Genomic DNA, 14,532 nt, shown 5'->3' on the forward strand with positions numbered 1-14,532 from the left:
GCTGACCTCCCTTCGTTCGCTGGCAGAGATCACAGGTTTTGACAAATCTCTTGATATCGAGACCCATTCGGGGCCAGTAGAAAAAACGTGCTAGGCGGAAGTACGTTCGATCACGACCCGGGTGGCCAGCCGTTGCACACTCATGGTGTTCTTGAATGAGCTTTAACCGGACACCGCACTGTGGTATGCACAACCGGTTATTGGGGGATGCCTTGAGGTACAAGCGATCAGTGGATTCGTCCCAATAATAGCGATCATGCAAATTATCTCGGAGAGAATGCTTCAATCTTTCTATGATGGGAGTTAGCTCTTTGTCTCTCTGGTAGGCATCTGATATTGTATTGGACACGTCATCATTCATTGCTAAAGCATACTCAATAGCATTCAAACGTGGTACTGCATTCTCCACGAGGTTACTCTCATGGAGATCTGGGCGACGCGAAAGGGGATCTGCAGGGTTCTCTCTGCCGGGTCTGTGACGGACTGTGTAGTTATAGTCAGCTAGGAATTCAACCCATCGCGCCTCTCTCTTTGTAATGCTTGGTTTTGTTTTCAGATAAACTACCGCCATGTTGTCTGTAATGACCTCAAAGTGTTGAAAGAGGTAGATGCGCCAGGTCTTTAGCGCAAACACTACGGCCAATGTTTCTCTTTCTGTAGCTGTATAATTCTGTTCCGCAGCAGACAATTTTCGGCTAGCATAAGCCACTGGATGCCAGGCATCTTCCTCTAGTTCTTGGAGAAGAACACATCCCAAGGCGAAATCGCTTGCATCTGTTACCACTCTGAATGGTCGGTTCACATCAGCCAGCCGCAATAGGGGCGCATTCAACAAGGCATGCTTTAGCGATTCAAAGGCATGTTGCCGAGAGCTGTTCCACTCGAATCGTGCATGTTTTCCCGTTATCTCCTCTAAGTTCTTAGAGAGCGATGAGTATTGATCTATGAATCGCCTAAAATAATTCGTAAATCCAAGAAATTGCCTCACCTCTGTGACGGAAGTCGGAGCGGGCCAGACCTTTACTGCGGCAATCTTGTCTGGGTCAGGGGCGATGTGCAGTCCATCGATGCAATGTCCCAGGAACCGCACACTCTCCACGCCAAATTCACATTTTGACCGTTTGCAAAATAACTGGTTGTCCCGGAGCACGTTCAATACCGACCGGACATGCTGCATATGCTCCGACCACGTTTTGCTGAAGATGAGTATGTCATCTAGGAACACGACTACGAACTCCCTCAGATATGGTTGAAGAATCGTATTCATCATGGATTGAAATGTTGCCGGTGCATTGGTGAGACCAAATCCCATGACCCTAAATTGGTAATGCCCAAAGGGAGTGTTAATCGCGGTTTTGGGCACGTCCTCAGCTTGAATGCGAATCTGATTATACCCTGATCGGAGGTCTAGTTTCGTGAAGTACCTAGCGCCCTGTACGGTATCGAATAAATCATCCACATTGGGCAAGCACGCCTTGTTCTTAACAGTTATCTTGTTTAGCTCCCTCCAATCGCAGACCATGCGTAACGAACCATCAGCTTTCTTGACAAAAAACACCGGTGCACCAAAGGGGGACTTACTTGGTTCTACGAAACCCTTTTTCAAGAGTTCTGTGAGCTGTTTCTTCAATTCCTCCATTTCTGGCCTGGGCAGGCGATAGGCAGGTCGCGATGGGGGTGATGAGCCTTCCTCCAGGCGGATTTCGTGGTCTACAGACCTCTCTGGTGGGAGTCTAGCTGGCAGATCATCCGGGAAAAGATCGTCATAGTCACGGAACATGGCCTTGAGATGTGGGTGCTCGTTCTGAGTGGATTTGTCGGGAGGTTCCTTGCCAATGCCGTCTTCTACGCTGACCCACGCCAGAACACCTTCGTCTCCACTCCTAAGGGCATGCCTAGCCTGACGACCAGATATGAACATCGCCTCCACAGGAGCGGTCGGTTCGCTTTGACTGGGCGACGCACAAGGCAAACCATTCGAGTTCAACCTGACTTCATTCGTCCGGAAGTTTATGTCTGGATTGTTACGCGTTAACCAAGGTTTCCCCAATATAGCGTCATAGCGATGAAGGGGGAACACCGTGAAGGTTTGGTTATCGCTGAAGTCGCCTACGATAACCTTCAATTCATGGGTCGTCTCCATGGGAAACGAGCTTGATGCTCCATCAGCCAGCGTGACATTCAGGTTTTCCGAGCCAATTTCGGTTGGCAGGTTAACTCTCCTGGCAAACTGTTCGGCAATGAAATCATGGGTCGAGCCCGAATCTATTAACATAAGCGCGCGACGACCGTTGATTTTGCCTTCTACACGCAGGAGCTCATGTTCCGTTTCCACATTGACGCTGGTAACCTGGGCCTCAATAGTTGGTGTAACATCTCGCTTGAAATTGGCTTCGGAGCATTCAGCATCATCGTCAACATCCTCCACAGCGAGGCTACTGAATCGGTTACGGGTAGAGACGGAGCACACACTACACGCAGGTGATGCCTTTTCTTGCTGCGTCAGTAATCGCATCGGCCTTACTGACGTCCACCGTTTGGGTGATCTCGATGCTGCGGGCAATTCTGGGCCATATGGCCTGGTCGACGACATGCGAAGCAGCCCCCTGGGCTCGTAATGTCTCACGTTCCTCGGGGCTTAGTTTTGTTAGCTTTTTGCTACCTGATGGTGGTGCGAATCCCGGCGCGGTCGCCAGTGGTGGTCTGCGCTGAAATCGGCTGTCTGAGGCGACTGATAGCGCTGACTGAACGGCGGCTGACAGTGTAGTGGGGCGTTCCTTCACTACCAAGGTCCGCATGTTACCGTGCAGGCCGTTGACAAATAGCAAGGCTCTGGAGAGTTCGTCAAGTTCCGGCACCTGTAAACTTAGCCGAGAAAACTCCGTTACGTACGATTCAATTGACCCACGCTGTTGGATAGAGAACATATCCAACCGCACTCTTTCCCCATCATAGTGCGGGCCATACACTCGCGCTAGGGCGCTTTTCAAAGAATGCCAATCCGAAAATTGCTCACCTGCTTCCAGGGAAGAAATTAGCCAAAGACGCGCATTCCCAGCGAGGTAGCTAGTCGCAAAGTTAACTTGGCTCTCCGGGTCACCTTGAGGTGAGCACTTCAAGGCTAACTCGACCGTAAATACCCATTCTTTGAACTCGGAAGGGTTTCCATGGAAAACATTCGGTTCTCTGGTAACGCGTTTGACGCTCGGGCTTGTCTGGGAGAGAGAACGCGATCGACACGGGGCTAGATCCGGAGGACTTGAGCTTGATGTAGCAGGTAATTGATGTCGTCCAACTGTAGCAGCCACGTTGTCCCGAGCGCGGCGGATCTCACGGAAAGCGGCGTATAGCAGAGCAGTAGCGGCCAGGAGCACAAGGCACGTCAAAGGGCAACCGATGATCTCAACCATCCTCAAGCTACCAGTGTAACAGTTTAGACTTGATTGATTGGAGAATTCGTCGAATGATGTTCAAACCAGAGGTTATAAAGCAAAAGAAAGGTGAGAACCGCAGGAGTGAGAATAGTAGGAACACAAGGTGTTACCATAAGACAAGCAAGAAGTGTCAAGGTAAAACTATTACAACCGTAGTGTCGCCCTTAATGTAGTTTTTCTTAGACGGTGTTTAGACAATGGCGTATGTCCTAGCGGTGTCTCAACCGTTTTTTTACATTGCATGAATAAAGTACACAAATGTCGGTTCAGCTAGTTTTATTGATTGCGGTATAAAATTGTTGTCTCCTCGCCGTGTGTTTAAGTGACAAACTACGCTATATTTACAGGAGATGTATACAAAAAGAATACATACAATATTCACTGTTTTTGAGGGAAACACTATTACAAGGTGGGATATTGGGAAAGTGGGGCAATGCACTGATGTCGCCTATCCATTTTGCATTCATTGATTTGGACCCGCTGCATGTCCATGTTTCCTTCATTTTGTTTGGTCCTGTCCTCACTGAAATCCCATTGAAGGTCGAAGGCCGTCATGCCCCACAGCAGACTTAACCAGGCGTCTACCTTGCTCCGTTGCTGGAGAATGTGTGTTCAACGCCACACAACAGTCCGCTGTTTGTGTTTGTCAACCAGGAATGACTGGAAAGAGGTGTGATGTAGGTGAGTGCAACGCTGGTTTCTTTCATAATGCTAGTCTGCAGAAGGTTCTGCACCGGTAATCGGACAGCAAAGTCCGTAATACGTTCCCACATCCACATACGCAAACACTCACACCATGTGTCGTCACTCTCACAGATAACTAAGCTGAACGCTAAGACACAAAGCAAAATTGAAAACCAAAATACAACAAGACGTGGACCACGCCAGAACAGCCGGGGTAAAAGCAAAGAGAGGGAAATCCGTTCATTTCCCGAAACATAATGCTCCTGGACCAATCCGAGCTTCAGGAAGCACAAGTGCACCACACGCAAAGACAACGTGAGGGTTTGAATCGGTGGGTGAGCACCTCGCAGGCAGTCAACACTGATACGCAGGAGGACAAAACTCAGCCGGGCACGAATCTAGGCCGTAATAAAATAGTAGCCTTCACTGGCCTTCTGTCCAGAAAGCCACAGGGATAAAGCTCAACGTGCCGGATTCTTTCTTCGAATATTATTGGCTTCTATCGAATACCCAGACTTCAATCTATTAACACCCATTTGTTCAATTGTCTTATATGTGCCCCAATGTGCACCAATGTTGCCTGATGATTGCGAGAGCATGAGACTTTGAGTAGCAGCAACCAAGCCCTGATTGCCCTTGTTGTCCTGTATGTGCCCCAATATAGATATTGATGAATGTAGTCGGCCAAATCTGAACTACTGTGACCAACCAGCTGTTGCAACATGCTATAACAGTCCTGGATCATTTGGGTGTGAGTGCAATACAGGATTTGATGGAAACGGACGAGTGTGTAGGGGTGAGTGCACAGAAAGGCGTTCCACTAACAAATCCTGACTTTTAAAAAGATGCGATTGTAAAAAGCGGCTATTAGCATCACCGTTCCTGGATGCTTCGTCCACTTACATGCGGGAAGTACTGCAGCAGATGCAGCACCTAACAACGGGTGACTGTACTCGATGGCGAAAACGGCGAACCAGATGAACAAGCACTGCATAGTAGGTGTGTGTGCACCGCAGTTGTGGTGGTGATCCGGGCGTATCTCCGCTGACCTGGGGCCTTTGCTTCAGTAACCCAAGGCGTGTGTGTGTTTGCAGGGGGCAAGAGCAGGAGACAAAGGAGAAGGGCAGAGCACATTGCAGTTTGTGAAGATCCCAGGGCTAGAACAGGACCTAGCCTGATTCAAACATATTATCCTAATAGCAATTTGAACGGTCTCTGCTGGGATGACGACTATACCATAGCTCAGTGGTAAGAGCATCGCTGGCTACAAGTGAGGGTCCCTGGTTCGAGTCCTGGTGGTGACAGTCAATTTTTTCTTCAGACTTTTCCCGCTTGTGTCTTTCCCTCAAACCAGTGAATACTAATATTAAAAATATATAGGGCATTGTGCCTATGTTGCATTCCGTCTCGGACATATTCAAGCCGAATTCAACCAACTCTGCCCACCATTGACGATAACAATAACATCATTTTCTAAGTTTGAGAGAAAGTTGTCAATAATTAGTTTGAGGGAAATTTGGAAACGGGAAATGAAAATAAAACATTGATTGTCACGACCAGGACTCAAACCAGGGACCCTCGCTTATAGGCGGCCATGCTCGACTTAAGCTACATGTATGTGGTAGGCGTTACCCAAGGAACAAAAACCTAGACAAATTAGGTTGAGCTGCTCTTGAAAATTCCATTGTGTGCCTTTCATTTTACTTATAGTCACTGAACAGTAGTTTATAATGGTGTGGCACTTTGCTTTCGGTTGGATTCGAAAGCCGAACAGACTTTTTAGATCCTATGGCAAAAAAAAGTGAAGCAGATTTTTGCTTCATACTGTGCAAACATCCTAAAGACTATGCTTTTTTGCTATGTATTCCACTGCGCTCTCTGTCCAGATCTCGATGAATGTACAACTGGTGTACATCAGTGTAATGAACATGCAATGTGTAATAACACTGTTGGATCATACTCTTGTTACTGTCAATCTGGGTACAAGGGAGATGGTACTAACTGCCAAGGTAAGTGTCACACTGTTGATGGCGTCGAATGCAGTATAGTTTGACAGGTCTAGGAAACCGCAGACATACAGTTTGTTTTGGAGTCCAGAAAGGACAGGACACAGAAGTTCAATATTCATGTACAGACTACAGAGATACTCATGAGTATTCGTCACGGAAAGCATCCACCATCAATCATCTTTAGATTTCATTCTGTTCCTTTCTGAGCATCGTCAAACCCTTGAACTGCACTATCTGTGAGTAGAGATGTGCCAAATGGACTTGAAGGAAATGTAACCGGGATTTTCTTTTGAGCATGGTAACTGAGTGAAAGGGTTGAGACATGTTCACTGTTGGCCTCGTATTCCCAGGGCGACTGGGTTGTCAACGCACCTCGTTTCAAAAACTGCATTCACGTCATGGAACAAATTCGAACCCCATATTCCCTACCTTGATGGACCTTCTAGATATGAGGCTCATTGGAAAGGTCTGAACCGGGCAATGTGGTCGTTTCCAGCTCCATAGACATAACATACCGATATCACTTAGTCTTTTGGATGCCTATAAAGCTGCATACCATTTCACTTTCAGTCCGACTAAAAGTCTGTTGATTCCTACTGGGTACGTACACAGGGACACAGCAGTCCTACACACGCCTAAATGCAATGTGTTTCGTTTGGTAGCAGTGATGAATAATTACGGACGGACCCGAGATAACAGTTGATTTTGCTCTGCTTTTACCTGTTCTAGTTGATCTGTGCGGATCATCTGCAAACAGCGAGCTATGCTACCAAATCGAAGCGGTTAAAACCTACAACAAGCAGCTGGAAGAGAAACTGGAAGCAAGGGATCTCCAAATCAATAAACTACTCTCCGACATGAAAGTACTGACAACCATATTTGTCCAGCAGAAGACGAAGGTGGACCAAATGGAAATTCAGGTGACAATCTCTTGTGGCTTTCTCGTTTGGTTTTTAAACATCTGATCACAATCAACAATTTTTCTGACACTCTACAGCTATATGTAGCAGTACTGTTTTGGCTGCTTTCACACAGGATATTGATTTGCACTGTATTTGCAGAACAAGGTTAAACTCCTATCCATTAAGGAGGAGATGACATCATTGAACTTTTCTCAGCAAGCACAGGAGAAGAAGGTAAGGAAAACTGCTATCAAAAACACTGTTCTAAGAATTCCAATTCAAGTGGCCATATGCAACACAGCATTTATTGCAAATATAATATCCAGCGGTGATCAGAGGTGATCATAATGACCAACCATAAACTGATCGAATACATAAAGTACAAAATGCCTCAACTTCCCCTAGTGTCCAAACAAACGCATAATTATTTTGCTTTTGCTTCATTTGGACCATAGATGTTCAAAACAGACATTCTAGGGTCCGCATATGTTTGGTAGTCAAATGGAAGCCCAGGAGAAAGTGAGTTCCTTTGATTATATTTCAATTCTTTCTACAGACCACACAAAACTTCAGGGCCATCCAGCAACATTCTGCTAAGCACTTTGAATCAATCAATGCCACTTTGCAGGAAGAAGGGCAAAGGGTAAGCGTACCACAATGAAGTATTTCACTGGTATCATAATCCAAGGCATCCAAGCCTGTGTGTGTGTGAATGTACCCTATCCGATTGAAATATCTCGAAAGCCTTGTGAGATTCAGTCAGGCTGAAACTTTAATCACAGACTCAGCTACTGAACACGTGATACGTGTGCATACATGTACAGCGCAGTAGGAAGTTGTTGTTTCTAAACAGTAGGATGTCTAGTAAGGATTTGACTTCGTGATGTCATGACCAAGTCTCCATTGAACTCACGTGACCTTTCCTGTAGAAAGTCGAATCGGTTCTTAGCACTCAGCCTGATTTAATATCAGTCGAGTTTTGGGAAGCTCCCACACCTACGTCATCCGTGAGAGAATAGAATTTTGAGACTAGTGTAACTTGTGACCTCTCGGAAGAGCAGCCAGAGTACTTTTCTCCCAGAGCTATAACTAATGGAAATGATCCAAATCGGTAGCTAGGCAATGAACACTTTGGCATTCTCAGACAACCAGAGTGAATGTGTAGTCTAGCTATCTCTCGGCAACCAAAAACATTTGGGCTCCTTTCACACAGGATATTGGTTTGCGCTGTATTTGCAGAACAAGGTTAAACTCCTATCCATTAAGGAGGACATAACGTCATTGAACTTATCTCAGCAAGCACAGGAGAAGAAGGTAAGGAAAACTGCTATCAAAAACACTGTTCTAAGAATTCCAATCCAAGTGGCCATATGCAACACAGCATTTATTGCAAATATAATATCCAGCGGTGATCAGAGGTGATCATAATGACCAACCATAGACTGATCGAATACCTAAAGTACAAAAATGCCTTAACTTCCCCTAGTGTCTAAGCAAACGCATAATTATTTTGCTTTTGCTTCATTTGGACCATAGATGTTCAAAACAGACATTTTAGGGTCCGCATATGTTTGGTAGTCAAATGGAAGCCCAGGAGAAGGTGAGTTCCTTTGATTATATTTCAATTCTTTCTACAGACCACACAAAACTTCAGGGCCATCCAGCAACATTCTGCTAAGCACTTTGAATCAATCAATGCCACTTTGCAGGAAGAAGGGCAAAGGGTAAGCGAACCACAATGAAGTAATTCACTGGTATCATAATCCAAGGCATCCAAGCCTGTGTGTGTGTGAATGTACCCTATCCGATTGAAATATCTCAAAAGCCTTGCGAGATTCAGTCAGGCTGAAACTTTAATCGCAGACTCAGCTACTGAACACGTGATACGTGTGCATACATGTACAGCGCAGTAGGAAGTTGTTGTTTCTAAACAGTAGGATGTCTAGTAAGGATTTGACTTCGTGATGTCATGACCAAGTCTCCATTGAACTCACGTGACCTTTCCTGTAGAAAGTCGAATCGGTTCTTAGTACTCAGCCTGATTTAATATCAGTCGAGTTTTGGGAAGCTCCCACACTTACGTCATCCGTGAGAGAATAGAATTTTGAGACTAGTGTAACGTGTGACCTCTCGGAAGAGCAGCCACAGGACCAAGTGTCTGCATTGACGTTAAAGAGTCCTTTTCTCCCAGAGCTACAGCTAATGGAAATGATCCAAATCGGTAGCTAGGCAATGAACACTTTGGCATTCTCAGACAACCAGAGTGAATGTGTAGTCTAGCTATCTCTCGGCAACCAAAAACTTCTTTGGCTCCTTTCACACAGGATATTGGTTTGCGCTGTATTTGCAGAACAAGGTTAAACTCCTATCCATTAAGGAGGACATGAGGTCATTGAACTTATCTCAGCAAGCACAGGAGAAGAAGGTAAGGAAAACTGCTATCAAAAACACTGTTCTAAGAATTCCAATCCAAGTGGCCATATGCAACACAGCAATTATTGCAAATATAATATCCAGCGGCGATCAGAGGTGCCAATATTGACAAACAATAGAATGATCGAATATATAAAGTGCAAAAATGTCTCAACTTCCCGTAGTGTCTAAGGAAACGCATAATTATTTGTTTGGGCTTCATTTGGACAGTAGATGTTCAAAACAGACATTTTAGGGTCTGCATATGTTTGGATATAAAATGCAAGCCCAGGGGGAAAGTGAGTTCCTTTGATTTTAATTCAATTCTTTCCCACAGACCAAGCAACACTTCCGGGCCATCCAGCAACATTCTGCTAAGCAGTTTGAATCAATCAACACCACTCTGCAGGAGGAAGGACAAAGGGTAAGCGTACCACAATGAAGTATTTCACTGGTATCATAATACAAGGCATCCAAAGTAGTAAGTGCGGGGCAGGTTCTGGCACACTTTTTGACCTTTGCCCTTTGGGCCAAATAAGGCACACTGTGTCGGTCGTGCTGGGTCTGGCCCCGGGACTCCCCCAGGGTTTGACCTTTGACCTTTGGGTTAAATAAGGCACACTGTATCGGGCGCGTTTGGTCTGGCCCCGGGACTCCCCCAGGGTTTGACCTTTGACCCTGTCATGCCATAAATGTCATCATGTTCTTTTCCGTGGCGAACGTGCACTTGTGCACGTTCGGTGCATTCGCACTGGGGAGTAGTAAAATACGTACTACTCCCTGATTTGCACATCGTAGATGTGCAGTGACATATTGCGCATGCGCGCATACGCACGCGGAGCGTGTGACCTTCAGTGGCCCTGCGGAAAAGACGCAGTGCAACACAAGGTGGACTAGTACACGTGTCATTATACTACTCCATGATTCGCACTTCGTAGATGTGCAGCAAACAAGTTCACGTTCCGTGCATTCGTTTTATTTGCACATCGTAGATGTGCACTGATTGACAAGTTGCCCATACAGAGCATACCTAATCGGCTTTTCGATCGAGAATGTTCAAATTCGGCCATATTATGAGCTCCAAGATCAGAATTCGGCTCAACATAGTACTTGAAGTCACCGCTCCCATTACGTCAAGTACATTTACATACACCCTGTTGAAGCACTGAAGCATCGGTTTTCGGGGAATTCAACATGCGAATTTTTGAAAATTCGGCGAAAAGATGGGTAATTTCTTCAAAACCACTGTTTTTCGGCGAATTTTTCGCCCGGCCGATTAGGGAAATGCCTACTGTCCATGCAGGTCCATTAGATGCAAATTTCTATTTTGATCAGGATACAGTTAGAATCAACCGGCTACGCCCGGAGTATCATGCATTAAAACAATTATTGAAGGGGTGTCACAGTGAAGCAGTGTTGCTACGCACCACAAATCCCCTCTGCACTGCATCGAATCTATACTGGAGAATCCAGAGTGACCAGCAAAGAGTCACAACCCGCGGGTATCCAGTCACACTAAGGCATATCCACCATTCCCCACATATTCACTGTAACAAAACACAATACTGTTTACTATAATGCACTTTTATTTAAATGGACTTGGATGAGTCTGTAGAAGAGAACACAATGCACGCACACGCACGCATGCGCGGGCACACACACACACACACACACACACACACACACACACACATCTAGGTTATAGTGCTATACACGTATCTAGGGTTTAGGAAGCACGAGAATATGTCGAAGCACCCACGCATACCCCTTCATGCAGTGTACTTCAGTAGCCCAACACATTACGACTGCTCAGGACCATCACAAAACACATTACGACCGCTCAGGACCATCACAAAACACTACACACTGTTACTACACTGCATACACAGTTACTACACTACGCCTGTTCCAAGTACTTACAAATAATTTTGAAAACAAATGGCACATCCCGAAGACGGCAGCTAGCTCCAGACCTTCATACATACATCATCATCATCTGTATAACCAAGCATGAGCGCACACAAACACTATTAGTGTCACGAATACGGAAGCAGGGTAAGACAAGAGGATACGAAACAAGTAAGTATCGCTATAACGAGGGGGATAAGTATACATGTAGACAGAGCAGTGCTTACTTACAGGGTCCGGATACGCTCCATGGCGTCCCGGTAGTCGGACTGCAACAGCAGCCCGACTTGCCGGCCCTCCCAGTAACGGGCTCGATGGGCCGCACCCGCCAGGTGTGCGGCCACGGCCTGGCCTCCCACCAGCCTTTCTCCACTGTAAAAACGAAAGAAACCGCAGAAAGCACAGTGTCATAGAGCTCTTTTGTTGGGGGAGAGAGCTAGGAGCACTGCACACTTACCATTTGTCACAATATATTATAAGAAAGAGGCGGCGCTTGACGCACCGCCTCAGGTGCTGAAACAAGGGTATAACTCCTGTCAGTTCCACACCGCAGTGGCAAGTGAACGCCATACTGTAAATGTAATGATACTGAAGTGAAGGTGTGAACCGCAAAGCAAGGCCTTTACCTTCTTCCTGTCGAATTCGCTCCCCAGCTGCATACCGACATCACCCGCTAAAATCCAATCATACCAAGTAATGCAAAGGTCATCAGTTGACCTTTTGGACTTTTCAACTCTTATCCAAAACCACCAAGAGGAAAAAAAACCCAGGATAATAATAATAATCTTTATTTCAGGATTACCCAAAGGCTAACGCCTATCTGGGGATGAAGAAGACGTCAGTTGTAGAAGCGTTTTGTGGAGGAGTTGTTACATTATTCTCAGTAAATAGATATGGCTGATACATTCGGTGTAGACGTGGACGACCGGTCGTGGTCTCTCACCACGGGTCCTTTACTAATAGAAAGGCGGACGCCAATAAGAACTGTTGTGGAGTTGGCAGATCAAAACGCGCAGCAAGAAATTTGGCACGTCGATGGTAGACTCCATCGGGAGGACGGACCAGCTCTTGTTGATAGTAGGGGAGTGTCCGCCTGGTGCTATGGAGGTCGCCTTCATCGCGTTAATGAACCTGCTTGGATAGGACGGGGTAGCATCGAGTACTACCTCAACGGCGTCTAGAGCCGGCGGTCCTGCAGTTATTGTGACGCCACATGCTGTATTCTACGGTGGTTACACCACGGAAGGCTCCACAGGGAGAATGCGCCAGCGGTGATACGCAGGGAAGGTAACAATCGTGTACGGGAGTGGTACCGATACAACCTTCGGCATAGGGAAGATGGACCTGCTTTCATCTCTCAGGAGGAGGAGGGTGTCTATCAGTGGTACCTCAACGGGGTGTATTACGATGACCACCATCAAGACCAGGCAATACACCCCATGGAGCTGCAGTACATCAATGTAGTGCCTACTAAGGTAGACTCGTCAGCAATAAGTCATGAGTCCATTTGTGTGATTTGTCAGGATACCCTGGACCGTCCTCTATCCAAGTTGGAGTGCGGTCATGAATTTCACTTCCACTGCATCAAGGAGTGGATCAGTTCTGCCCCCAGCCCTACTTGCCTAACCTGCCGCTACTCCATGACTGCTGAGGACTTGGTTGAGTTCTTGTAGTAATACATGACACAGCTGCATGTAGGCGACTACGAATGACCAGTCATGTGCTACAGACGGACACGGACACGCCACCCTAAGTAGCCATGAGCGGCTCTTTGGACAAGGGCAACAAAGCACCCCGTGGGCGGCCAAGGTTGACACTAGCCACAAGTCTGCTCGCTCAGTTGAATAAGCTGGGTGTGCCCATGAAGACCATGGAAGACCTTTCCAGGTGCCGGCAACAAGCAGAGGACAAGACAGACTGGAAGAAACTGTGCAGCTCGACACTCGAGGACAAATCAGTATCAGCAGCTACTACACCTTGCTGATGATGCTCACAAGACAGAAGTGGGAAAAACACTGAATTTCTTTATTTAGTGCTCAACTACGCGAAATGTGTTATTATTATTATACATGTTCAACTGTACTCAGTCTGGCTGACTGCCATTCTCTACCACACATTACCGGACACTGTTGTGGTTGTCGTCGTTATCGTCGTCGTCATTGTTGATGTTGTTGTCGTCGTTATCGTCGTTGTTGTTGATTTTGTTGGTGGCTGTTGCTGTCGGTTGTTGTCGGTTGTTGTCGTTTGCTGTTGGTTGTTGTTGGTTGTTGTTGATGTTGTTGTCGGTTGGTGTCGTCGTTATCGTCGTCGTTGTTGATGTTGTTATTAGTTGTTGCTGTCGGTTGTTGGTTGTTATTGGTTGTTGCTGTCGGTTGTTGGTTGTTATTGTTGATTGCTGTGGGTTGTTGTTGGCTGTTGGATGTTGTTGTCGGCTGTTGTCGGTTGTTGTTGGTTGTTGTTGGTTGTTGTTGGTTGTTGTTGGGCGTTGTTGGTTGTTGTCGGTTGTTGTCAGGTGTTGTTGGTTGTTGTTGGTTGTTGTTGTCGGTTGTTGTCGGTTGTTGGGTGTTGTTGTTGGTTGTTGGGTGTTGTTGTCGATTGTTGGGTGTTGTTGTCGGTTGTTGGGTGTTGTTGTTGGTTGGTGTTGGTTGGTGTTGGTTGTTGTTGGTTGTTGTCGGTTGTTGTCCGTTGTTGTTGGTTGTTGTTGGTTGTTGTTGGCTGTTGTTGGTTGTTGTTGTTGTTGTTGTTGTTTGTTGTTGTCGGTTGTTGGTTGTTGTTGTGTGTTGTTGTTGGTTGTAGTTGGTTGTTGTCAGTTGTTGTTGGTTGTTGGATGTTGTTGTCGGTTGTTGTCGGTTCTTGTTGGTTGTTGTTGGTTGTTGTTGGCTGTTGTTGGTTGTTGTTGGTTGTTGTTGGTTGTTGTTGGTTGTTGTTGTCGGTTGTTGGTTGTTGTCGTTTGTTGTTGTTGTTGTTGGTTGTAGTTGGTTGTTGTCAGTTGTTGTTGGTTGTTGGATGTTGTTGTCGGTTGTTGTCGGTTGTTGTCGGTTGTTGTCGGTTGTTGTTGGTTGTTGTTGGCTGTTGTTGGCTGTTTTTGGTTGTTGTTGGTTGTTGTCGGTTGTTGTCGGTTGTTGTGTTTTAATCGTTATTATGTTCATTATCCAGGAGGATGTTGCTATGATTCAGTACCAT

The 14,532-nt window shown here is 46.2% G+C and overlaps 1 protein-coding gene across 1 annotated transcript in view; it reads left to right on the forward strand.

Moving 5' to 3' along the window:
• Positions 1 to 14,532, forward strand: part of LOC135825192 (uncharacterized) — a 38,505-nt gene that overhangs the window by 9,594 nt on the left and 14,379 nt on the right. Inside the window, exons 3-12 of the mRNA XM_065337921.1 lie at positions 3,975 to 4,115; positions 4,783 to 4,914; positions 6,005 to 6,127; positions 6,857 to 7,047; positions 7,189 to 7,263; positions 7,586 to 7,672; positions 8,269 to 8,343; positions 8,667 to 8,753; positions 9,380 to 9,454; positions 9,779 to 9,865. Of these exons, the coding sequence (XP_065193993.1) occupies positions 3,975 to 4,115; positions 4,783 to 4,914; positions 6,005 to 6,127; positions 6,857 to 7,047; positions 7,189 to 7,263; positions 7,586 to 7,672; positions 8,269 to 8,343; positions 8,667 to 8,753; positions 9,380 to 9,454; positions 9,779 to 9,865 (1,073 nt within the window). The remainder of the gene's footprint in view (positions 1 to 3,974; positions 4,116 to 4,782; positions 4,915 to 6,004; positions 6,128 to 6,856; positions 7,048 to 7,188; positions 7,264 to 7,585; positions 7,673 to 8,268; positions 8,344 to 8,666; positions 8,754 to 9,379; positions 9,455 to 9,778; positions 9,866 to 14,532) is intronic.

The sequence above is a fragment of the Sycon ciliatum genome, chromosome 9, assembly GCF_964019385.1.
Source record: "Sycon ciliatum chromosome 9, ocSycCili1.1, whole genome shotgun sequence".
Classification (NCBI taxonomy): domain Eukaryota; kingdom Metazoa; phylum Porifera; class Calcarea; order Leucosolenida; family Sycettidae; genus Sycon; species Sycon ciliatum.